Source organism: Oncorhynchus keta, chromosome 1, assembly GCF_023373465.1.
Source record: "Oncorhynchus keta strain PuntledgeMale-10-30-2019 chromosome 1, Oket_V2, whole genome shotgun sequence".
Classification (NCBI taxonomy): domain Eukaryota; kingdom Metazoa; phylum Chordata; class Actinopteri; order Salmoniformes; family Salmonidae; genus Oncorhynchus; species Oncorhynchus keta.
Window position 1 is genome coordinate 82855737 of NC_068421.1, and position 26070 is coordinate 82881806.

At 43.0% G+C, this 26070-nt stretch overlaps 2 protein-coding genes across 7 annotated transcripts in view; both read right to left on the reverse strand.

The window, feature by feature from the left end:
- Nucleotides 1-15387, reverse strand: part of LOC118385396 (putative tyrosine-protein phosphatase auxilin) — a 69092-nt gene extending 53705 nt beyond the window's left edge. For 2 of the 4 annotated variants that reach the window (XM_052462397.1, XM_052462386.1), the window contains exons 1-2: nucleotides 15014-15387; nucleotides 9255-9390 (exon numbers count right to left, since the gene is read on the reverse strand). In XM_052462397.1, the coding sequence (XP_052318357.1) occupies nucleotides 9255-9267 (13 nt within the window). In that variant the 5' untranslated portion in view covers nucleotides 9268-9390; nucleotides 15014-15387. Of the gene's footprint in view, nucleotides 1-9254; nucleotides 9686-15013 lie in introns of those variants that run through there. The other 2 variants (XM_052462372.1, XM_052462375.1) reach the window with 2 other exon arrangements.
- A 2690-nt stretch (nucleotides 15388-18077) lies between these two features.
- On the reverse strand, nucleotides 18078-26046 carry LOC118393713 (adenylate kinase 4, mitochondrial-like). Of its 3 annotated transcripts, none has more exons than XM_035786734.2 (6): nucleotides 25884-26046; nucleotides 24237-24418; nucleotides 22174-22293; nucleotides 21737-21909; nucleotides 21324-21442; nucleotides 18078-20980 (listed from the first exon to the last, which is right to left on the reverse strand). In XM_035786734.2, exons 2-6 carry the CDS (start codon nucleotides 24376-24378, stop codon nucleotides 20851-20853), a joined length of 684 nt encoding a protein of 227 aa, XP_035642627.1. In that variant the 5' UTR covers nucleotides 24379-24418; nucleotides 25884-26046; the 3' UTR covers nucleotides 18078-20850. The 3 variants fall into 3 exon arrangements, with proteins under 3 accessions (XP_035642627.1, XP_035642621.1, XP_035642636.1); XM_035786728.2 differs by lacking the exon at nucleotides 25884-26046 and adding an exon at nucleotides 24881-25048; XM_035786743.2 differs by lacking the exon at nucleotides 25884-26046 and adding an exon at nucleotides 24853-25009.
- Nucleotides 26047-26070: the final 24 nt, after the last annotated feature.

A 26070-nucleotide genomic window follows, 5' to 3' on the forward strand; every position in this document is an offset into this window, starting at 1 on the left:
AACCCAGCTGGCTGTATGGACAGAGACAGTATATCCCGAGAGAGCCATGATTTGGTGAAACAGAGTATGTTACAGTCCCTGATGTATCTCTGGAAGGAGTTCCTCTGCCTGAGCTCGTCTATTTTATTGTCCAGAGACTGAACATTAGCAAGTAATATCCTCGGAAGCGGTGGATGGTGTGCACGTTTCCTGAGTCAGACTAGAAGTGCATCCCGAATACCTCTTCTCCGCCGGCAGCATCTTGGAGCAGCCTCTGAGATAAGTTTAGTTGCCCTCGGTGTACGATCAAAGGATCCAATACGGCAGGGTAGCCTAGTGGTTAGAGCTTTGGACTAGTAACCGGAAGGTTGCAAGTTCAAACCCCCGAGCTGACATGGTACAAATCTGTCGTTCTGCCCCTGAACAGGCAGTTAACCCACTGTTCCTAGGCCGTCATTGAAAATAAGAATTTGTTCTTAACTGACTTGCCTAGTTAAATAAAGGTTAAAAAAAAAAAGTTGTATTCCTGGTCATAATGCTGGTGAGTTACCGCTGCTCTGATATCCAATATTTATTTCCGTCTGTATGTAATTACACAAAAAACATTGTGGGCTAATAATGTAAGATATAACACACACAAAAAAAATATTGCAAATTGCTTAGGAGCTAGAAGAGCTTCCATGTCTGTCGGCACCATCTTACATTGAGCAGGTAGCATTCTCCTGTTATTCACCAAACCCAGATTAGTCGGTCGGACTACCAGATGGTGAAGCGTGAGTCATCACTCCAGAGAATGCGTATCCACTGCTCCAGAGTCCAATGGCGGCAAGCCATTACACCACTCCAGCCAATGCTTGGCATTGCGCATGGTGATCTTAGGCTTGTGTGCGGCAGCTCGGTAGTGAGTATTGCAACCGAGGACAGACGATTTTCACACACTACGTGTTTCAGCACTCGGCGGTCCCATTCTGTGAGCATGTTTGGCCTATTACTTCGCCAGACAATTCTGTGCTTTCACATTTGCAGCAACAGTTTGGGGAAGGTCCTTTCCTGTTTCAGCATGACAATGCCCCCGTGCACAAAGCGAAGCCCACACAAAAATGGTTTGTCAAGGCCAGTGTGGAAGAACTTGACTGGCCAGCACAGAGCTCTGACCTCAACCCCATCGAACACCTTTTGGATGAATTGCAACACCGACTGCGAGCCAGGTCTAATCGCCCAACATCAGTGCCCGACCTCACTAATGCTTTTGTGGCTGAATGGAAGCAAGTACCCGCAGCAATGTTCCAACATCTAGTGGAAAGCCTTCCTAGAAGAGTGGGGGCTATTATAGCAGCAAAGAGGGGACCAACTCCATATGGTGACACATGTCCTCCATTTTCAACTGTTCTGCCTGCGGCTATGGAATCCTGACCTGTTCACAGGACATGCTACCTGTCCCAGACCTCCTGTTTTCAACTCTCTAGAGACAGCAAGAGCGGTAGAGATACTCTTAATGATCGGCTATGAAAAGCCAACTGACATTTAATCCTTGGCCATGTTCTGTTATAATCTCCACCAGGCACAGCCAGAAGAGGACTGGCCACCCCTCATAGCCTGGTTCCTCTCTAGGTTTCTTCCTAGGTTTTGGCCTTTCAAGGGAGTTTTTCCTAGCCACCATGCTTTTACACCTGCATTGCTTGCTGTTTGGGGTTTTATGCTGGGTTTCTGTACAGCACTTTGAGATATCAGCTGATGTAAGAAGGGCAATATAAATTAATTTGATTTGATTTGATTTTGGTAATGTAGTGTAATTATAAAATGAGTGAAATACTTTTCCTTAGAATTTGTTTTATTAAATATGTTAAAAGCAGCTTTTCTATGTTGGAATGGTGTGGGCATACCCCAACAACAGAATGGTGTGGGCATACCCCAACAACAGAATGGTGTGGGCATACCCCAACAACAGAATGGTGTGGGCATACCCCAACAACAGAATGGTGTGGGCATACTCCAACAACAGAATGGTGTGGGTGTATTCTGGTCATTAAAAATATCCATGCGAGTAGACTGCTGATTGGCCAGCTCAGGCAATGAGGCAGGATATATCCCATCCCGTCAGTTGAGGATGCCTGGTCATTCTTTAAAAGTAACTTCCTCACCATTTTAGATAAGCATGCTCCATTCAAAAAATGCAGAACTAAGAACAGATATAGCCTTGGTTCACTCCAGACCTGACTGCCCTCGACCTGCACAAAAACATCCTGTGGCGGACTGCAATAGCATCGAATAGTCCCCGCGATATGCAACTGTTCAGGGAAGTCAGGAACCAATACACGCAGTCAGTCAGGAAAGCTAAGGCCAGCTTCTTCAGGCAGAAGTTTGCATCCTGTAGCTCCAACTCCAAAAAGTTCTGGGACACTGTGAAGTCCATGGAGAACAAGAGCACCTCCTCCCAGCTGCCCACTGCACTGAGGCTAGGTAACACGGTCACCACCGATAAATCCACGATTATCGAAAACTTCAACAAGCATTTCTCAACGGCTGGCCATGCCTTCCGCCTGGCTACTCCAACCTCGGCCATCAGCTCCGCCCCCCCCCCGCAGCTACTCGCCCAAGCCTCTCCAGGTTCTCCTTTACCCAAATCCAGATAACAGATGTTCTGAAAGAGCTGCAAAACCTGGACCCGTACAAATCAGCTGGGCTTGACAATCTGGACCCTCTATTTCTGAAACTATCCGCCGCCATTGTCGCAACCCCTATTACCAGCCTGTTCAACCTCTCTTTCATATCGTCTGAGATCCCCAAGGATTGGAAAGCTGCTGCAGTCATCCCCCTCTTCAAAGGGGGAGACACCCTGGACCCAAACTGTTACAGACCTATATCCATCCTGCCCTGCCTATCTAAGGTCTTCGAAAGCCAAGTCAACAAACAGGTCACTGACCATCTCGAATCCCACCGTACCTTCTCCGCTGTGCAATCTGGTTTCCGAGCCGGTCACGGGTGCACCTCAGCCACGCTCAAGGTACTAAAAGATATCATAACCGCCATCGATAAAAGACAGTACTGTGCAGCCGTCTTCATCGACCTGGCCAAGGGTTTCGACTCTGTCAATCACTGTATCCTTATCGACATACTCAACAGCCTTGGTTTCTCAAATGACTGCCTCGCCTGGTTCACCAACTACTTTCCAGACAGAGTTCAGTGTGTCAAATCGGAGGGCCTGTTGTCCGGACCTTTGGCAGTCTCGGGCCGACTCTTTTCTCTGTATATATCAATGATGTCGCTCTTGCTGCAGGGGATTCCCTGATCCACCTCTTTGAAGACGACACCATTCTGTATGGATCTGGACCCAATTTGGACACTGTGTTAACTACCCTCCAAACAAGATTCAATGCCATACAACACTCCTTCTGTGACCTCCAACTGCTCTTAAATGCTAGTAAAACCAAATGCATGCTTTTCAACCTTTCGCTGCCCGCACCCGCCACCCAGACTAGCATCACTACTCTAGACGGTCCTGACTTAGAATATGTGGACAACTACAAATACCTAATTGTCTGTCTAGGCTATAAACTCTCTTTCCAGACTCATATTAAACATCTCCAATACAAAATTAAATCTAGATTCGGCTTCCTATTTCTCAAGCCTCCTTCACTCACGGCGCCAAACATACCTTCGTAAAACTGACTATCCTACCGATCCTCGACTTCGGCGATGTCATCTACAAAATTGCTTCCAACACTCTTCTCAGCAAACTGGATGCAGTTTATCACAGTGCCATCCGTTTTGTCACTAAAGCACCTTATACCACCCACCACTGCGACTTGTATGCTGGCCCTCGCTACATATTCGTCGCCAGACCCACTGGCTCCAGGTCATCTACAAGTCCATGCTAGGTAAAGCTCCGCCTTATCTCAGTTCACTGGTCACGATGGCAACACCCATCCGTAGCACGCGCTCCAGCAGGTGTATCTCACTGATCATCCCTAAAGCCAACACCTCATTTGGCCGCCTTTCGTTCCAGTTTTCTGCTGCCTGTGACTGGAACGAATTGCAAAAATCGCTGAAGTTGGAGACTTTTATCTCCCTCACCAACTTCAAACATCTGCTATCTGAGCAGCTAACCGATCGCTGCAGCTGTACATAGTCTATTGGTAAATAGCCCACCCATTTTCACCTACCTCATCCCCATACTGTTTTTATTTATTTACTTTTCTGCTCTTTTGCACACCAATATCTCTACCTGTACATGACCATCTGATCATTTATCACTCCAGTGTTAATCTGCAAAATTCTAATTATTCACCTACCTCCTCATGCCTTTTGCACACAATGTATATAGACTCCCCTTTTTTTCTACTGTGTTATTGACTTGTTAATTGTTTACTCCATGTCTAACTCTGTGTTGTCTGTTCACACTGCTATGCTTTCTTGGCCAGGTCGCAGTTGCAAATGAGAACTTGTTCTCAACTAGCCTACCTGGTTAAATAAAGGTGAAATAAAAATTTAAAAAATATGCAAGAAATAGCAAACATTTTTTAAACAGTCTATTTGAGAGAGTTTTTAAAGTGTTTTTTCTACAACTTATACGCTGGCCACAAATACGAGTCAAGAACATTATTTGGGTATGAGTTAAAAGAATATGAACTTTTAAAAGTGAAGTTTTCACTGGACAGTTGCTTTAAGACTCATTGTACTTCTTGGACATTACTTAGCATCTTCCTTCAGACTATTTAACCAGTCAGCTTGTCCCTCTTTTAATGCTAGAGGAACACTTCAAAGCCTCCTCCACAGCCATCCCTTAGAGTTGGTTACTGCTCTCTGAACCCCGACCAAAACGCCCCCCTCTCACTCTCCTCCTGTTCATCCTTCCATCCTCCCTGCTCCAGTCAGGCAACTTTGATGTGAGAGAAAGGCCCAGTCAGAGAGCCGCTGGCCCAGAAAGAGACTTGGCCCCGGTCAGAGAGATCAATACAGACACAGTCTCAATGTGCCTCTCTCTCTCCTTCAACAGTCCCAACCTTCATCCTTTATACCTTCTATCCGGTGCAAGGTAAATGAGACAGACAGACAGACAGACAGACAGACAGACAGACAGACAGACAGACAGACAGACAGACAGACAGACAGACAGACAGACAGACAGACAGACAGACAGACAGACAGACAGACCTGTGTACTGCAGTAGTGACATATGGGTCTCTATTGTGGGTCAAACAGGAACAGGAACTTTCCCAACAAACAGGCTCTAAGCTCTTTATTATAGATGCTGCTGATAAGACAAGAGTCTATGATTAATCTGTCTGGAAGGGACAGGCAGCTTGGCATCACTACTGACTATGTGGGAGATACACACCCACCAAACATGATTGATATAGCAGCAGATATGCATAATACAAAAACTATATTTTGCTATTTGTTTCATTAGTCCATTGTTGTCAGTAATCAAGTTTCCAAGATAAGTAACTTTCAAAATACAGAAATCATCCCTGTATGATGCACAATGTTCCTTTAAGACTTAAATATTTACAGAGGACTGAAGTGACATCATCCAGCCATCTATTATTCACTTAATGTCAATAAAACAGCTCTAATGTAAGAGCACTGCCCTGGAGTTGGGGAGATGGGAAGTTTGCATTTCCAATGGGAAATTTCTCACATAATATACATTTTCTGATGCTAAGCTGATGGTGCACTGATGGTGCCTGGTGGTCTCACCAATCCCTTTCAAACACACTGGAGGTGTACAGTACATAGACCAGGGGTAGGCAACCCCGGTCCTGGAGTGCCGCATCACCTGGAAGACCAGGTATGCTGGATTTAGGCAATCACTGAACTGATCAATTAGCTCAGTTGGTCAGATGTGGTGCCTAGTTGGAACAAAATCCTGCATCACCTGCAGCTCTCCACGAAGAGCGTTACCTACCCCTAACGTAGACTCTGCTATGTGGGAAGACAATGGGAAAACCTCCAATGCAGTCTCAGACCCTAACCACTAACCAAACCCCTACTACTTAGCTGCAACATGTCTATCCACCTGTCTCTGTGTCTGCCTCTGTGTCAGTTGGTCAGTCAGTCGTTCAGTCTGCTTGTGTGCTGGCTTGCCTGCCAAACACGACTGACCAGATGGAGATGGGAGTCTGCAGAGCTCTGATGTTTACTGAGCTACACTGCACAGACACACAGAGAAGCAGAGGGAGCAGGAGATACAGACCACATACAGCCAGCCAGCCAGCACAGGCAGACTCACCTGACACTCAGTCATCTCAGAGGTCTATGTCCCCCTCTCCCTCCTCCCTTCTCTCTCCTCTCCCCTCCCCTCCACATCGTACACTTCCCCTCAGCTCAGATAGATCCAGTACCTAAGGCCAAGTCTTTCAGTGCACTGCAGTGAGCTGTGGATATATCCAACCTGTTCTCAGAGCATTTTGTATTATTCTGTACATAAATCTGAGACACTCCATTAGGTATATGCCACATTTGATATGGTTTCATAAGTCAGATTGTTACTTAAGGCAAAAACAAAAGAAGGGTGGGCGTATAACACAAATGTTTAGCAACCCAAAGGTTGAGAGTTTGTATTTCATCATGGACAACTTAGCATTTTATCTATTTAGCAACTTTTCAACTACTTACTATTTTCTTGCTACTTTGCAACTACTAAGCATGTTAGCTAACTCTTCTCCTTACTTTAACCCTTTTAGCTAACCCTTCCCCTAATCCTAACTTTAACCTAACTCCTAAACCTAACCCTAACCCCAAGCCTAGCTAATATTAGCGAGCTCGCTAATGTTACACACCTAGCCACCTAGCTAAAATTCGTAACATGTGATTCGTTTTTGCAAATTCATAAAATATTTTACATTTTGCAAATTCGTAACAAATCATACGAAATGGGTGAAGGACTTCCACAAATGAATACATACCAGACGAAACGTAATATATCATACTCAATGAAGTGTCTCAGATTTACAGTGGCAAGAAAAAGTATGTGAACCCTTTGGAATTATCTGGATTTCTGCATAAATTGGTCATCAAATTTGATCTGATCTTCATCTAAGTCACAACAATAGACAAACATAGTGTGCTTTAACCTAATAACACACAAATTATTGTATTTTTCTTGTATATATTGAATAAATAATTTAAAAATTCACAGTGTAGGTTGGGAAAAGTATGTGAACCCCCTAGGCTAATAACTTCTCCAAAAGCTAATTGGAGTCAGGAGTCAGCTAACCTGGAGTCCAATCAATGACACGAGATTGAAGATGTTGGTTAGAGCTGCCTTTCCCTATAAAAAAACACTCACAAAATGTGAGTTTGCTATTCACAAGAAGCATTGCCTGATGTGAACCATGCCTCAAACAAAAGAGATCTCAGAAGACCTAAGATTAAGAATTTTGACTTGCATAAAGCTGGAAAGAGTTGCAAAAGTATCTCTAAAAGCCTTGATGTTAATCAGTCCATGGTAAGATCAATTGTCCATAAATGGAGAATGTTCAGCACTGTTGCTACTGTCCCTAGAAGTGGCCATCCTGCAAAGATGACTGCAAGAGCATTGCACAGAATGCTCAATGAGGTTAAGAAGAATCCTAGAGTGTCAGCTAAAGACTTACAGAAATCTCTGGAACATGCTAACATCTCTGTTGACGAGTCCACGATAAGTAAAACACTAAGCAAGAATGGTGTTCATGGGAGGACACCACGGAAGAAGCCACTGCTGTCCCAAAAAAATATTGCTGCACGTCTGAAGTTTGCAAAAGTGCACCTGGATGTTCCACGTACTGGCAAAATATTCTGTGGACAGATGAAACTAGTTGTTTGGAAGGAACACACAACACTATGTGTGGAGAAAAAAAGCCTCATCCCAACTGTAAAGTATAGTGGAGGGAGCATCATGGTTTGGGCCTGCTTTTCTGCCTCAGGGCCTGGACAGCTTGCTATCATCGACGGAAAAATGAACTCCCAAGTTTATCAAGACATTTTGCAGGGGAATGTAAGGCTATCTGTCCGCGATGTGTCAGTGTGCATTGCGCCCGGTCCGCCACAGGAGTCGATAGAGCGCGATGGGACAATGACAACCTGGCCAGCCAAACCCGGACGACGATGGGCCAATTGTGCGCCGCCTCATGGGTCTCCCTGTCGCAGCCGGCTGCGACACAGCCTGGGATCAAACCAGGATCTGTAGTGATGCAGTGCCTTAGACCGCTGCGCCACCCGGGAGGCCCACAAATAAATTTAGTGGAAATGTTGTTAATTCCAAGATAGCTAAACCGTTGTCTTAAACTCAGGGCAGTGAGAGAAAGCTCATGGAAGCAATTGAACATGTTGAATTGACTCACAAACTTTCTCTGAACGTTTCAGTACGGATTATTTTAAACCCAAGAACATGTTTAGAACAGTAATCTCAGTAAGAAATATGCTAACATGATTGCCATTGCTAGCTAGATAGCTAAAATTGTTGCCTAGCAACAAACATCTTTAGAAGATTTGTAAGAAGATATTTGGGAAGTTCATTCAATCTTAAGATAGAGGAGGGCAATTGAGGAATTGCACTTAAACTACTTTATGAAAAAAAAAATCTTAAGAAGCTTCTTAAATTTTTGCTAAGATGTGTTTTGTGAATATGGGCCCTGGTTGATATATCCCTGTTCAGAACACTTCCACTCACTCACTGACAATGAACTGTGGCTTTATAACTCTCCAGTGGCCACATGACATACAGGCAACTGTATGCAGGAAATTCCCTACATACACTTCTTCAAAAGGAACAAGGAAGGATAGAGTATTATTGGGTTTGTGTTTTTGTTGTTGTTGTCATGTTAGCTATTGTCAAGCTGTTAATCAAGTCTTAGGGCTACACCACATCAGGATGATTGGTAGGGACTATGTAGATGGTCTAATCATAATGTGTGCATGTTCTATTACATTAATTTAAGTATGATTAAAATATTGGTCGCTTAATAAAAGACTGTAACATGAGATCACTGCTATGATGAGATCAGCTCTACTCACACAAAATAAAAATTAAAGCAGAACAATATAGGCCACAATATAAGGAGACACCCTTATTACATGATGCAATGCGTGGAAACACTAAGACAGAAATGTCTAGATAATATATTTTCACCTATTTACACTGATCTTATTCAAATTAAATATACTTAACCTTTCAATATATACACAGCGACAGGCGTGCTCTGCCTCGCATGCAACAGATCAGCATTATCCCCAGCTTGGCCTTGCCTGCTGCGCGTGAGCGACACCGCCTCCCATGGTGAGCCACCGCTTACCTGAGCTGTCCATGGTGCTGCAGTCGTTCTCCCGCAGTGGGCCTGCCTTCGGTCCTCCTAGGGTTGCTGCTGATGCCAAGCCGATTCCGCTGCGTCTCCCTGCTCCGTTATTGAAGCCTCCGCTGTTATCGACCAACTGTAAAGATTCATAGCCATCATAACTGCATGGCTTTTTCTTATAGCCACCAAGTAGGCTCATCTCATGAGCACTGCGCCGTGGATTTGAGAATTACATTTAAAAAAAGACAAAAACAGCGAATGAATGGCGTGAATGCACATATTCTGGACGATAAATCTCAGATATATTCTTAGAAATAATCCACCAGATATGTGTTAGTAGTTCCAGCACCGTGTCTCCCTGATTTCTTTTCTCCGGGATATCAAGAGCAGGACGCTGTCATCAGGTCCGTATTCACTACACCGAACATGCACGGTTGCTCTGGCTGCCAGTCCGGGTTGAGTTAATGGGTCCTTTCCGGCTTTATGCTGGCTCCAAGCCAATCCTGACAATACCATGCCGGCTGTAGGTGACTAAATGATCGCCTGATTCATCGTTATTTATTTACAAAGCAGTAATATTTGTCAGAAAATATACATTGATGATGGATAGGCTGTTGTGATGATAGCCCACTGGATATCCTACACAGGATTCTATATTCACATATGTATTTTTTTATAACGTATTTTCACAGGCTACAGTAGTTAACAAGATATCTTCATAACTAATTATAAGGGTTAAATTAACAATACAAACCACTTAAGAATTGCACTGTTGGTTAGAGCCTGTAAGTAAGCATTTCACTGTAAGGTCTAAACCAGTTGTATTCAGCGCACATGACAAATAAACTTTGTTTTGATATGATTTCAGTTTCTTATCATCTACATAGGCGACAGTCTCCATTGCTAAGGGGCTTTACTTCGACCCATGTATGGGCCAGCTGGAGGCTATACAGTATAGCACCTCCGCAGGAGGATAATAAAGAAATTAAAGTGCTGAAGTATTTTAGTCAGCACTGTAGGACAGCAGAGTTATTTGTCAGGGAGGGGGAGCACTTCAGTCAGTTAATAACTAAAGATCTCGACTCTCCCCCCAGCCCCAGGCGATCCCCCAGCCCCAGGCGATCCCCCAGCCCCAGGCGATCCCCCCAGCCCCAGGCGACCCCCCAGCCCCAGGCGATCCCCCCAGCCCCAGGCGACCCCCCCCAGCCCCAGGCGATCCCCCCCAGCCCTCACAAAAAGAGATTCCACAAATGGCACCATATTGCCCATAGACCTCTGGTCAAAATGGCCAATGGTAAAAAGCAGTGGTGTAAAGTACTTAAGCAAAAATACTTGAAAGTATCATTAGTCCCTTTTTTTGGTATGATGACTTTACTATTTATATTTGTTGACAACTTTTACTTTTACTTCACTACATTCCTAAAGAAAATATGTACCTTTTACTCCATACATTTTCCCTGAGACCCAAATGTACTCGTTACATTTCGAATACTCAGCCAGGACAGCAATGTCGTCCAATTCACACACCTATCAATCATTCCTACTGCCTCTGATCTGGCGGACTCACTAAACACAAATACTGCGTTTGTAAATGATGTCTGTGTTGGAATGTGTGCCTTTCTGTCCGTAAATAAAAAAAACAAGAACATTATGCCATCTGCTTTGCTTAATAAAATAATTTTTGATGCATAGCATTAACTTGAACTTTTTACTTGTACTCAAGTATAACAAGTTAGTAGTTTTTCCACCACTGTACTTTAAGTAGAAGTTTACCCAAAATCCAGAAACTCCCAAGTGATTCCGTACATTGAAACTAGTTCAGGGGAGTTTGCCATCTTTCCCCCTTCTCTCCTACTGTAGTGCTGTACTGAAACAGATGCAGAAATGGGTCACGTGACTCATGACATTGCTGAATGCAGGCCTCACTCTGCTCCATTACCAGTGAATACATGATTCAGAAATCTGCGAAGTGGGGACAAATTCATTGTTTTATTGAAAGCACAGGAACTGCACGTTAGGCCCTTATTCACAGATGCTGCAAATGATGTTTGTGCTGCAGAGATTTCAAATTTGTGAAATATGAGAATTCAAATTCCTACAAAAATGGAGGAATGTAATGATGATGAGGAGCAGTTAGTTTGCTTTTGCAACCAAGGGGATTTTGTGGCCCTTTTGATCCCATGTTCCAAAAAAACGATTTGGAGATGCATCCCTATTTCACCTGGGTCAAATGGACAGTTATCTAACGAGTAAGTGGCAACTTTACTTTATTGAATGATCGCTTATGATCAACCTCTATGAACGGGACTGTTAGTGGGTTTATGTTTTCATATTAGTCTGAAACACTATATAGCCTATGTTTATTTATCACAATGTTTTGGGAGTATTCTATTCTGCAAATAAAGGTGACACAATGTCTATTGTCTCTCAACCCCAGCTGTTATAAATATATAGGGAACATATGCCTCTATGCCTCTATGTCTACATTATATGATGCAATGGTACAAACTCAATAAGAACACTGCAAACTTCAAGAGTCAGACTGGGCTACATACCTCCACGCACTTGTTTTGTCGCTTTCTCTTCTCAAACATGTATTTGTATTTTGGCACTGCTCCAGATCCAGTCCATGGACATACAGTAGAAACAGCTGTATTTTAGCAGTCGACTATATCAAATAATTATCATAAATAAATCTAAAATGTTTTAGTTGGAAAAGTACACATTTTGTGACTCAAAACATATAGTACTTCTAACCAAAATAGCTAATTTGGCCATGCGCTTTCAATAAAAAACGATTTTGTCCATACTTTGCTGATTTCTGAATCATGAATTCACTGGCAAAGGAGGAAAGCGAGGCCTGCATCCAGCAATGTCACGAGTTACGTGACCCGTTTTTGCACCGTTTTCAGTACAGCGCTACAGGGAGAGAGAGGGGGAGAGGGAAAGCTCCACTGAACTAGTTTCAATGCATGGAATCACTTGGGAGTTTATGGATTTTGGGTAAACTTATCCTTTAAGTACATTTAAAACCAGATACTTTTAGACTTTTACTCAAGTAGTATTTTACTGGGTGACTTTCACTTTTACTTGAGTTATTTTCTATTAAAAGGTATCTTTCCTTTTACTCAAGTATAATAAATGGGTACTTTTTCTACCACTGGTCAAAAGTATTACACTATATAGGGAATGGTGTGCTATTTGGAACGCACACCAAGACAGCTACTTAGCGTTCTGCAGCATGCTTCCTTCCTTGGCCCAGTTCCCTGGCAACTAAAGGGCTGCATGGTTTCTCAAAGCCGAACCCGGGCCTGGGAAACCCTTTACAACAGGAGCCCTGGACTGAAAGCACAGCAGGCAAGGGAATGTCCAAAAGGAGAAATGATTCCAGACGTAACCGGATGCAAAGTGCCGCTCTAATGTAGGATTTAGTTTCCTCTGACAGCTAACCTCCCAACATCAGACATTTAGCCCAGATGCACTACTACTCCTGCAGTCAGTCTCTAATACAAATGGTTACACTCCTCACTCGCTGAGAGGACTGGACTTGGGCATCAAAAGCAATGTAATGTCCTGGCATTGACCTTTTGACCACTATTTTATGTCTATGGTCATAGAACTGTGTGATGCAAGAAGGGATCAGTTGGATGATGAGAGTGCCCACTGTACTGTATTTGGGATCCACGTTCGAAAAGCCGAAAAAAATCACACTACAATGACAACTACACTTCCATATAATCCAGAATAATGGACCGATAAGCGAATATGAACAAACAGGGAGAGATTATCGTAAACCTGCTACATAAAAAACAAATGACAGCCATTAAAAGAATCTAACTCTATAGCCCAGCCTACTACTACCTTTATTAACTTACTATATAGGTTTAAATGCCACATTGCATTCCTTTACAGGAGAGGTTTAAGCACCGTGGGTTAAGGAAGTTGCAGTTTAACACAGATCTTGTGATGTTTTATAAGACCTTCGCCTCATAAACAGATGTTTATTTCACTCTTCCAGCTACGCCTCTTCAAAAACTTCTATACTTCATGATTTTAAAGACTTATGGATATTGAGGACAACAATAGGCTACTTGAATCCAGCCCAGCCATACAGCCATTATCTTCACTAAACTGACTGACCTAAAATAATATTTTCTGCTTGAATCAGTGGATTTGTCATCATATTTAATGGTGGACAGTGGATTAATAATTATCCCTACAGTTTAAAGCTTTATTGACCTGTAAAATCTGCTGGCTAGGGTTAGGGTTCACTGGCAGACAGTAGACTAAATTACTTGATCTGTGTGTAGCCTATTGTCCATGCAGCTGTCTTTACATTTTGAACTAAATAGATTCTTGCTTAGCCTAATGAAGAATCTCTAAACATCTTTCCAATCATCATCAAAGGAATCATGATGGAATGAAAATAAAACATAGTATCGCTATATATCACAACCCACTGGGCACAGAAGTCAATTCGATGTCTATTCCACGTTGGTTCAACGTCATTTCCTTGAAATGTATGCATAAGAGAAATATGCTCTTAAAAGGGTAATAAATCAAGTTGAGCCTTCATGTGGTTATTTGCTCTTAATTAGCCTATTGGCAAGTAATATCAATACACCATATTAATAAGCTATTACACTAACACCTGCACTGAAAAATGTTGTCCTGAATGTATTTAGTTTCGATAATATAATGTAATCGTCAGTATTAACGGTTTTACTAGTCTGGTGTGAACCGGAAACCACGCATCTCATCATGTGACCACCGTGCGGCATAGGACAGGAGGCGGCACGACACTGCCACCATATGAATCCAGAACTGGCCATCGCTTCAGCACCTGGATCATGCAAGGGATTTCCCTACAATTTTTTTCCTCAGCAAAACCCATTCCCTTTGAAATCTGAGATAAATAATTCATTTAAGAATGATAGCAAATAATTAGTATAAAATATTTAGTTGGTTTCTCTATATTGTCGTCGTCTTCTTCAACCTGCCCCTCCGCTGCCAGTAAACGCGTATTCAGCAACATGAATCATCCACGGCATAGCCAGCTTTTCTTTTACTTAGCATATCGTTTTCCATTTTAATGAGTCAGTGACTTTAAAAACTATGAGAATCATTAGCTAAGCACATATGAAATATTTTAGGGTTTCCCCCCCATTTAAAATAGTGAGTCATTAATAATCTCAGATCATGCCTAAAAATCCCCCCGGTCATATTTGTCATTCAGTGAGCTTGGTTGTTAAGACCACGGCGGTTTCACCATTCATATGAGGGCATGTTTTTGGCTCATAATTATTAGAAAATGCATAAAAAAAGCTTAAAGCGGCAACAGGAAAAGGTATGTAACGTCATACAGAGTCTGAACGCACAGGGCTGTTATCCCATCATTACGCATTTCCTCGCCTAAAGATAGGCCTGTAACCTGACAAAACACCTGCACGGAATAGAACCAAACATCATCGATGCTATGGGATATTCAAATGTCTAATATTATGGTAAAAACGCAGATAGACTTCTACTGATTTCCAAACCATGATATGCAGAATATCTTTATGCGGATCTAGCCAACATAATTCCTGGGGCAGAGAAGATAATCATTATGTAATATTCAAATCTAATCGGGGAGAAACACATGACGACGATGCTACTCCGAAACAATCATTTCAGTGTCATTTGAAACAAAACGTATCTGGTTTAAAACGAATTATGCAAAAAAAAAAGTATAAAAAAATACAGTCCGTTTCGCATACCTTTCAGAGCGCTCGCTGTCATTATCTCTGGAACGCCGACGTCCTCAGCCCCTGAGATCCGCGCGGGGACCCCAGCTGCGCTCTGAGAAATGCCAACCTTTTTGTCATTCGATTTGTCATTCGCCTCCAGAGCAGTCAAAGGTCAAACGACCGATATTTCCTTCTGTACCTCAACCTGTAAGTGGTGGCGGTGCACGGGCGACGTGCATAATGTCAGCTCCTGCGGTTGGCTAAAATTACAATTACTAATGACTACGACATCATCATATGATCGCCTTATATTTAATGTGAGCTTTACTGAAACGAATCCCGCGACCTCAATTCGCTGATCTAACAACAATATGAAGCCTATCCATGTGAGCCCAAGTGTTCCGGATGTCACATAGATCCATATACTGGAAAAATGCGCAGATTAGCGCCTCAGAATGCTGACTACACAGCGCATCACATTTTACCGTAGCCTACTAATAAAACATAGGCAAGCAAAATCTGAGTAGGGATTTGGGGACTGGATAGATGGAAATTAAAATTAACTCACATGTGCTGACATTTACATGAGACTGCCATGCTGACCACACCACTTATTATGTGCCCAATGGTTGAAAAATAAATGTACACATTCATGCTATTCAATCATTGCATCCACACTGCTTGCACTGCTGCAAGCCCTGCCTCTCCCATCTACTCATTGTTTTTTAGCAGCATATACCCACGTGGGTGACTGAAAGGTGAACTGAGGTCCACACTCCAGTCAAGTTGGTGGTGGTAATGCAACCTAAAGTTGGTTTCCAACCACCATATAATGTCATAAGAAGAAGCCTAACAGAGGAGAGATTACTAGAAACAAATTTGGTTTACACTCTTATCTGTGGATTAATTGTCAGAGTAGAGGACCTTGTGCATTTCAGGTAAAATAAGGGAGGGGGTGCTGTAACTGCCACATTATACTTAATTAGAATGCATGGTGGACTGGATTCATACAGATGCTGCATCACCATAGTATGCCTATAGAGTTCTATGATAGCATATCTAATATGTTAGCAATGGCGTTCCCACACACAATTGGCCCAGTGTCGTCAGGGATAGGGGAGGGTTTGGCCAACCCTGACGACGCCTTGTCCCATTGTACTCTAGCATCTCCTTGTGGTGGGCCGGGTGCACCTTGTCCCACTGTATTCTAGCATCTCCTTGTGGTGGGCCGGGTGCACCTTGTCCCACTGTATTCTAGCATCTCCTTGTGGTGGGCCGGGTGCACCTTGTCCCATTGTACTCTAGCATCTCCTTGTGGTGGGCCGGGTGCACCTTGTCCCATTGTACTCTAGCATCTCCTTGTGGTGGGCCGGGTGCACCTTGTCCCATTGTACTCTAGCATCTCCTTGTGGTGGGCCGGGTGCACCTTGTCCCATTGTACTCTAGCATCTCCTTGTGGTGGGCCGGGTGCACCTTGTCCCATTGTACTCTAGCATCTCCTTGTGGTGGGCCGGGTGCACCTTGTCCCATTGTACTCTAGCATCTCCTTGTCCCATTGTACTCTAGGTGGGGGCCGGGGCACCTTGTCCCATTGTACTCTAGCATCTCCTTGTGGTGGGCCGGGTGCACCTTGTCCCATTGTACTCTAGCATCTCCTTGTGGTGGGCACCTTGTCCCATTGTACTCTAGCATCTCCTTGTGGTGGGCCGGGTGCACCTTGTCCCACATGTATTACTCTAGCATCTCCTTGTGGTGGGCCGGGTGCACCTTGTCCCATTGTACTCTAGCATCTCCTTGTGGTGGGCCGGGTGCACCTTGTCCCATTGTACTCTAGCATCTCCTTGTGGTGGGCCGGGTGCACCTTGTCCCATTGTACTCTAGCATCTCCTTGTGGTGGGCCGGGTGCACCTTGTCCCATTGTACTCTAGCATCTCCTTGTGGTGGGCATCTCCTTGGGTGCACCTTGTCCCATTGTACTCTAGCATCTCCTTGTGGTGGGCCGGGTGCACCTTGTCCCATTGTACTCTAGCATCTCCTTGTGGTGGGCCGGGTGCACCTTGTCCCATTGTACTCTAGCATCTCCTTCCCATTGTGGTGGGCCGGGTGCACCTTGTCCCATTGTACTCTAGCATCTCCTTGTGGTGGGCCGGGTGCACCTTGTCCCATTGTACTCTAGCATCTCCTTGTGGTGGGACGGGTGCACCTTGTCCCATTGTACTCTAGCATCTCCTTGTGGTGGGCCGGGTGCACCTTGTCCCATTGTACTCTAGCATCTCCTGCACCTTGTCCCATTGTACTCTAGCATGGGCCGGGTGCACCTTGTCCCATTGTACTCTAGCATCTCCTTGTGGTGGGCCGGGTGCACCTTGTCCCATTGTACTCTAGCATCTCCTTGTGGTGGGCCGGGGGGCACCTTGTCCCATTGTACTCTAGCATCTCCTTGTGGTGGGCCGGGTGCACCTTGTCCCATTGTACTCTAGCATCTCCTTGTGGTGGGCCGGGTGCACCTTGTCCCATTGTACTCTAGCATCTCCTTGTGGTGGGCCGGGTGCACCTTGTCCCATTGTACTCTAGCATCTCCTTGTGGTGGGCCGGGTGCACCTTGTCCCATTGTACTCTAGCATCTCCTTGTGGTGGGCCGGGTGCACCTTGTCCCATTGTACTCTAGCATCTCCTTGTGGTGGGCCGGGTGCATGCATGCTGACTTCGGTCGCCAGTTGAACTGTGTTTCTTCTGGCTGACTTCTGGGTTAAGTGGGCAGTGCGGCTTGGCAGGGTTGTGTTTCATGTTCTGGGTATGCTTGTAATCTTTAAGGACTGACAAGTTTTTCGGGAACAGAATGGATGTAAAAATACTTCAACTGCAGAGTATTTTGTGTAAATTTAATCCCACTTTGTAACACAACAAAATGTGGGAAATGTCAAGGGATGTGAATACATTCTGTAGCACATAAAAATACTATTTAGAGGATGCAACTGAAACTGAATGTAGCTTTGAATGGTAGACATTTGGTTTCTACTGTAAGCATATTCATAGTAGGCATGGTGCCTGGAACTGGTGTTTGACCTTGAGAAGTCAAAGACCTGAAAGGAAATTGTGAGAAAATATGTTTATTTTCCTTGGAATATGCCAGAGTTTGGACAGCAACATGACTTCTGGACAGAAAACATTCAGTGTGTGGTGGTGGGGTAATACACAGTGTATGAAAAGCTTTTCTAATCACTCATTCACCATAATGGGCTTGTCATACTCATACTGGCCCAATTACAGTTTACACCAGCGACTGTTTGCATATTGTGTTATTGAAATCTAACAGGGAGACACATCCTCCCACAAATACTGTCCAACCACACTGACCACACTCATCCCTTTTCTGATACAGCCATTCAGACGTATTACACTTTCAATTGGTTAAAACACTCTTTGGTCCCTTTTAATGCAGTTATAGACCAATTCATAAGAATCGTTTTACATCGTTTAGTCTTATAAGGTTATATTTGGTATAACGAAAATCAACAAAACAGTTTTAAATTGAACACAAAAACATATTAATGTAATCCAACTTTGATAAAGATTAACATCTTAATCTGACAGAACTCTAAAAGTAAGCCACATTATAGGGTGTGCTGTTTAGAAGAAAACAATAGTCATTTCAGTTTAAATGAAAGAAAAATTAGATTTCAACAGTTAGTTAATTACAAGTGCAAATGAATATGCATGTGTGAATTAGAAATTTATTTTTTGAGATACCTTCAGAGAATAGGGTCATGGCCAGGGTCTGCCATTATCAACAGCAACCCTGGAGCAATTAGGGTTAAGTGCCTTGCTCAAGGGCACATTAACAGATATTTCACTGTGTTGGCTCAGAGACTCGAACAAGCAACCTTTCGGTTACTGGCCCAACGCGCTAACCGCTAGGCTATCTATGTAAGAGTAATAAGAATGTAAGAGGCGAAGGTGCATGAAGATGGAGGAATTCAGGTATGACTTCATTGCTTTAGCGCTACTCACAGAGTTGTTCAACTATGGCACCGTAATATACAGTGCACTGCGTTACACAAAACAAGAGTAATGCAGAGCAGTCTATAATACGGCGAAAAAAGCTAATTAGGCGTTTGCGGTAAGTACATTGGGGCCACCATCTTTATGCATGTCCGGCTATTAAAGGCATACTTAGGGTTGCACAATTCAGGCTCTCAAGTTCTGCAGTCCTGCTGATTTCCATTTCTCCCTGGGGCTTCATACTTATTATCTGGAGAGGGGAAATCAGTCTCTGGTTAACAGGTAAGGATGAAAACCGTACACTGTAGTCCTTGAGGACTGAAGGTGTGGCCCCCTGATTTATAGTTGAAGTCGAAAGTTTACATACACCTTAGCCAAATACATTTAAGCTCAGTTTTTCACAATTCCTAACATTTAATCCCAGTAAAAATTCCCTGTTTTAGGTCAGTTAAGATCACAACCTTATTTTATGAATGTGAAATGTCAGAATAATAGCAGAGAGAATGATTTATTTCAGCTTTTATTCCTTTCATCACATTCCCAGTGGGTCAGAAGTTTACATACACTCAATTAGTATTTGGTAGCATTGCCTTTAAAAGGTTTAACTTGGGTCAAACGATTCGGGTAGCCTTCAACAAGCTTCCCACTATAAATTGGGTGAATTTTGGCCCATTCCTCCTGACAGAGCTGCTGTAACTGAGTCAGGTTTGAAAGTCTCTTTGCTCGAACAGGCTTTTTCAGTTCTGCCCATACATTTTCTAAAGGATTGAGGTCAGGGACTTGTGATGGCCACTCCAATACCTTGACTTTTTGCGACCCATTTGCGACCAAGATTTAACTTCCTGACTGATGTCTTGAGATGTTGCTTCAATATATGGGATGGTGTTCTTCTTCCTCCAAACATAACGATGGTCATTATGGCCAAACAGTTCTATTTTTGTTTCATCAGACCAGAGGGCATTTCTTCAAAAAGTACAATCTTTGTCCCCACGTGCAGTTGCAAACCGTAGTCTTGCTTTTTGATGGTGGTTTTGGAGCAGTGGCTTCTTCCTTGATGAGCGGCCTTTCAGGTTATGTCGATATAGGACTTGTTTTACTGTGGATATAAATAATTTTGTACCCGTTTCCTCCAGAATCTTCACAAGGTCTTTTGCTGTTGTTCTGGGATTGATTTGCACTTTTCGCACCAAAGTACGTTCATCTCTAGGAGATAGAAAGCGTCTCCTTCCTGAGCGGTATGACAGCTGCGTGGTCCCATGGTGGTTATACTTGCATACTATTGTTTGTACAGATGAACGTGGTACCTTCAGGCATTTGGAAATTGCTCCCAAGGACGAACCAGACTTGTGGAGGTCTTCAATTTCTTTTCTGAGGTCTTGTCAAGCAAAGAGGCACTGAGTTTGAAGGTAGGCCTTGAAATATATCCACAGGTACACCTCCAATTGACTCAAATTATGTCAATTCGCCTATCAGAAGCTTCTAAAGCCATGACATCATTTTCTGGATTTTCCCAAGCTGTTTAAAGGCACAGTTAACTTCTGACCCACCGGGATTGTGATACAGTGAATTATAAGTAAAATAATCTGTCTGTAAACAATTGTTGGAAATATTACTTGTGTCATGCACAAAGTAGATGTCCTAACCAACTTGCCAAAACTACAGTTTGTTAACAAGAAATTTGTGGGGTGGTTGAAAAACAAGTTTTAATGACTCCAACCTAAGTGTATGTAAACTTTTGACTTCACCTGTATGTAGTGCATCCGATTGTATTTGCAGACATGTTTTGGTAGCAACTGCCAAGCTAAAGAGGCTCCTAACAGCTCCTGTGCATGGCCTGCACTCCTACTGTGTCACCTCTGCTCTGCTCAGGGCATTGGGATGTGCTGTGTGTCCGTCTCAGGTCTGCTAGGGATCTTAGTGCTGAGAAGAGAGTTGATGTAAGGCCAGATCCTGTCGGTCTCTGTGCCAGAAAACGTGTGCAGGATGCCCTTTGACCTGGGGAGGAAAATAAGGTCACACTTTAGATGCATCGTTGCATTGATACCATGTAGCTTAAACACATTATATTGTAGTAACATGATAATAATATTGAAACTAAATTGTAATTACTATGTAACTGATCAGTTATGTACTTTATCTGAAATGTCCATGTAAGAACGTAAAGTATGGCCAAAAACGTTAAATAAGCAATGGTGAGAGAGTACGAATGTGGGTACAGTATTTCTGACCATGGACATTAATGATAAACTGACTACACAAGATTAGGCTAGACTTTACAGGGCAAGCTATTTACACAGTGCTTTTAAAAATGTGTCATTGATGTGAAGAGTGGACGTACTTGTACAGGTCTATGACTGGCTTGGCCACGTCCTTGTAGTGCCTCAGTCTGGCCACTAGGGCCTCTGGTTGGTCATTATCATGCTGGATCAGAGGCTCTCCGCTGAGGTCATCCCTGCCCTGGAGGGATGACACAACACAGAGAGATTCTTACAGCAATGGCGTAAACTCATGAAAACTGTACACAGATAGTTATCTTGAACCCCTCACATTCAAATTATCCAAATATTGTACTGATCATAAACAAATACAAGATAATCTGGTACCATATTTTCACAGCCTTCTGTAGAAACCATTGCTTAGTGCTGGGTTCTGGGAGGAACAGACAGACTAACCAGAAGTCTAAACACGTGTAAAGGTGAGAAAATGGTGACAAACTGGTGATTAAAAGGAGAGAATCACTACATTACGGACCTGTACGCGTGGAGGGTTGAATCCCATGTTGTAGACCCTGCCGCTGGCTGGGTGGATCCAGCGGTCACTCAGCCGGTCCTTCAGGGTCTCATAAGGGATGTTGAGGCTGATGACTAGGTCCAGATCACAGGTACTGTTCAGAGCCTTGGCCTGGGCTAGGGTACAGGGAAACCCTGAGGGAGAGAAGAGAGGGATGAGGGCGACTGTGGGGAGGGTGCGGGTTTGTATGTGTGTGTCTGTCATGTCTCCCCATCAAGTCTTGTTTACAAGTGTGTGTGTGTGTGTGTGTGTGTGTGTGTGTGTGTGTGTGTGTGTGTGTGTGTGTGTGTGTGTGTGTGTGTGTGTGTGTGTGTGTGTGTGTGTGTGTGTGTGTGTGTGTGTGTGTGTGTGTGTGTGTGTGTGTGTGTGTGTGTGTGTGTGTGTGTGTGTGGTCTTACCATCCATCAGCCAGCTGTGGCGAGTCATCTCCTCCAGCCTGGGCAGTAAGAGCCGTGTCATCACATGGTCCGGCACCATCAGACCCCTCTCTATGTAGGTCTTAGCAAGAACACCAGCCTCTGTGGAGAGAGGGAGGGAGGGGAGAGAGGATGAAGAAGAAAATAAGATGACGATGATGGCATCCATACCTGATATGTAAAACACATGAATACATTTTGAAAGACTTCTGATAAGAGAGCTGGACTTTAGGTTAGAGGCAGGGTGGCAGAGCAAACCAATCTAGGAATACCATTTATGGCTTTAAAGTAATTGTCCAGTGTTTCCAGATTTCTTAGAAATATGACCTATAATTACTTACAATATGAGTGAAATATTTTTCCTCCAAAGAATTGTAATTAATTATGTTAAAAAGCAACTTTTCTGTTTTGGAATCATGTGGGCGTATACCGGTCATTAAAAATATTCATGCGAGTAGACCGCTGATTGGCCAGGGGACTCCCTAAAACAACACCATTTCAATACATCTATAATTGGAAGTGACTTTTCGTAGCAAGTTAGGAGAGCATTTTCGCTAACCTAACCTTAACCCTTTTCCTAACCTTGAACTAATTCTCCTAACCTGTTACATTAAGCTGATCCTCTTCAGGAGTATGAGATCATACTTTGAGGAAATAGCAAGCATTTTTTTAAACAGTCTGTTTGAGATACAAGGTTGTGTTTTTTAAGTGTATTATCCTCCAATTTATGCTTTGGCCACAAATATAAGTATAGGATGACTCAACAACATTAATTGGGTATGAGTTAACAGAATATTAACTTTTAAAAATGATATTTTCACTGGACAGTTACACAACACCTAAGCGATTACCCATTCACCCTGCTTTCTTTTCCCGCTTTTCCCCCTGCTTTAGTCACAGCAGTCAGTCACGTAACTTGCATCTAAGACGGATCTCCAGACAAAACTACAGTCTCTAAACTACAGTCTTCAATAATTGATTAATGTCATTGAATGACCGACTGACCAATCTGGATCACGACAATGTTGTTACAGTGGCAACAATAGAAGTACATAAAGCCAAAGCATACTATTGTTGTGTCCACAGAATTAAACGGAAGATCTCTATGGTTTTTCTATGGTTCAAGACAGAGTATGACGTGTTTATACAAGTGCTACTATAGGCCTATGTACTGTAAATAATTCCAGTATAGTAAGTCTGGAAACTGGGTTTAGTTTAGTAAGGCATGGCCTTAAAGCAGTACTGACATCTGTAATTACAAGTATAAACATGTGTTTTGGGTTTGCCCTGAATGCATCACATTTCATTTGTGGGCTAAAGAGCTGGGCACACGTTCTGATTAAAATAGGCTCCATTTAATGGACTCAGAGAAGTCCAGTCAGAGAATTTACAAACATCACTCAATATAATTTAGGAGGTATTCTGATGCAGCATTGTTATAACAGCAAGGTAATTAGGAGATTAACATTATAACAGCTGTTCAACATCTTAAACACACTATAACAGGTTTTTACTTGCCACAGCCTTACACAAAGTAAACTCTTTATAGCTGGGATTTTTTTAAAACCCTTTAATATGTGTATTTTACTGTGGACAATTCAGTAGGTTTGCCATCTCTTCTAACTTGAACTATTGTTTTTGTGGCTTGGATGATAGGAGTTTCCTGATTTGAGAAATGCTCCACTGTTATTGGATACAGTCCGGCATGGTGCCAACATGGAAGCCACTCTGGAAGCCTGAACTTGGGCCTCTGCTGGTGTTACAATATAATTGGAATTTACAGAAGTGAAAGCTCCGACAACAGGCTTAGGCTGTTGGGGGTGAAGGTTTAGGTGTGGCAAATGAAATGTGTGTATATGTGTGTATATATATATATATATATATATATATATATATATATATATATATATATATATATATATGTGTGTATATATATATATATATATATATATATATAAGAAAACATAGAAAAAATAATACATTAAACATAGATTGTTGAATTGTAAATGATAAGTAGATGGTGAGTAACTTATCAAGAGGCCAACCTGTATTTGCAGCTATATTCTCCCGAAGGAAGTCACCACTGGACAAATGTTTGAGTCCAAAGCTCTGCGCAATTCTTTCAGATATGGTCCCCTTCCCAGAACCTGGTGGACCCATGATCACAGCTCGGAACAGTTTGTCCATTATCCACTATGGCCTGAGACACCACAGACTGTATCTGTATCTGGAGGAGACAAAAGAAAAGCTCAACATACTTTTTGCAATCATTGAAACATTGATAAGCATATTTCAATGTTGCCCATGGTGTGCACTGTGCAACTTCTCATCAAAGTCTGTGCACAGAGACTTTCTGTTCCTTTCTGTTCCTTTGAGTGAACAGGAACATAGTTATTAAAGTGCATTATAATAGTTTCATTTAACATAGTTATTGAAGTGTATAATAGTATTGCAGGAGCAAACCATTTCTTTACATATTGGTTACTTAGGATTAATAAAGGCTAAAGAAAAACGAAACTTGCAGTTTGCAAGGTTGATAAAGAGCCTCATTCATCCTGTCAGCGAGAGAAATTGAACTTCCTAGATTTATTTTCGTACAGATGTCGGATTTAAACTATGGAGAAAAACAACAGGCCAACAGTCACGCATAATGAGAGATACCTCGCAGATGCCCACAATCACTCCTCACCTCCGATTTCTGCGTGTGTCCTGCAAAAGTATGCGTTATAAAGCACGTCGTTCACGCAGACCAAGTCAGATTTTTTTCCTGTTTTCAAAGGACAGTATGTTGCCTGCGTCTTTAAGAAAGGGATTCTCTCTGCGAATGGATGGAGGAGCTGATACAACGCCCTATTTCTCAGCACCGCCCCGAAACATCATCCAGAAAAAATGTGCGCAGGAACTCTTGGTAATGCTTAGGAATCTGGTACCTGTAGTTTTCTATTGCTGACATGAGGAATTCATTGTAGCAACCACATGTAAATCTATGGCTGAGACATGAGGACAAGAAGAGTATAGAATATAACGGATTAGAATAATAGAACCTGGATCGTCTGCACGACTGCAGATCACTTTAGCTCACTGACCTAAAGTCTACAGGCATCAGTTTATGCAGCTATCACAAGTCTATAGATCTACGGTAAGGTCATCAATCATGCATAGACCTAGTTTGTGTGACCCACCTCTACTTGGTCAATACACTATTACACACTATTAGGTTAAAGGATCACTGCGTTGCCAGAAAGTTTACTTCACTGTATGAAAGGCCAACTTCGTGCATTGATGTTCTATTAGAATGCAATTAAAGCTATTCAGAACTATTTGGGAGTAATATTTATTGGCACGTCTCCAGAGGGGAGAGTAGAGAGGGGTGGGATCTTGATAATGTCTGCGTAATGAATGGTATAAATCCGAATTAATGTTTCCAGTCATGTGTAAGACACCTATTGACAAAACACTGTGAATCCCAAAATGGACACAATTGTTGACAGCAACAGTCAATACAGCTCGCGCGCAACGGTAATTCTCGCATTTCGGGTGTCCCTCTGAAACATTGGCCATCACACATTACCTGCCTAATCCTAGATCTGTTTGTGCTTTCGCCTACTCCATTGTCATTGTCAAGCCAAACATGACAATTTCATACGGAGATGGCAAGAAAACAGAAACAGACTGGCACCCAGGCTACATACCATTACGCGCAGAGACGCTGTCATTCCGCGCAACATTTGCAGACCAAGGAATGTAGCCTACTTGTTGCGAACCAGACGGCGGCGTCAGTGTCCTAAAGCTGTCAAATGCTGCGCATGCACAGCCTATTGTTGTCTTCAGTCAATGGAACCTGCCTAATCCATCAGACGAAAATACATTGGAAGATTA

Coding starts and splice junctions, on each gene's coding strand:
- LOC118393713 (XM_035786734.2), bottom strand. CDS start 24,378: ATGGACAAACTGTTCCGAGCTGTGATCATGGGTCCACCAGGTTCTGGG. Junction 21,910..22,173: donor CCACAGCTGGCTGATGGATG/GTAAGACCACAC, acceptor TCTCTCCCTCAG/GGTTTCCCTGTACCCTAGCC. Junction 21,443..21,736: donor TCAACCCTCCACGCGTACAG/GTCCGTAATGTA, acceptor TCATCCCTCCAG/GGCAGGGATGACCTCAGCGG.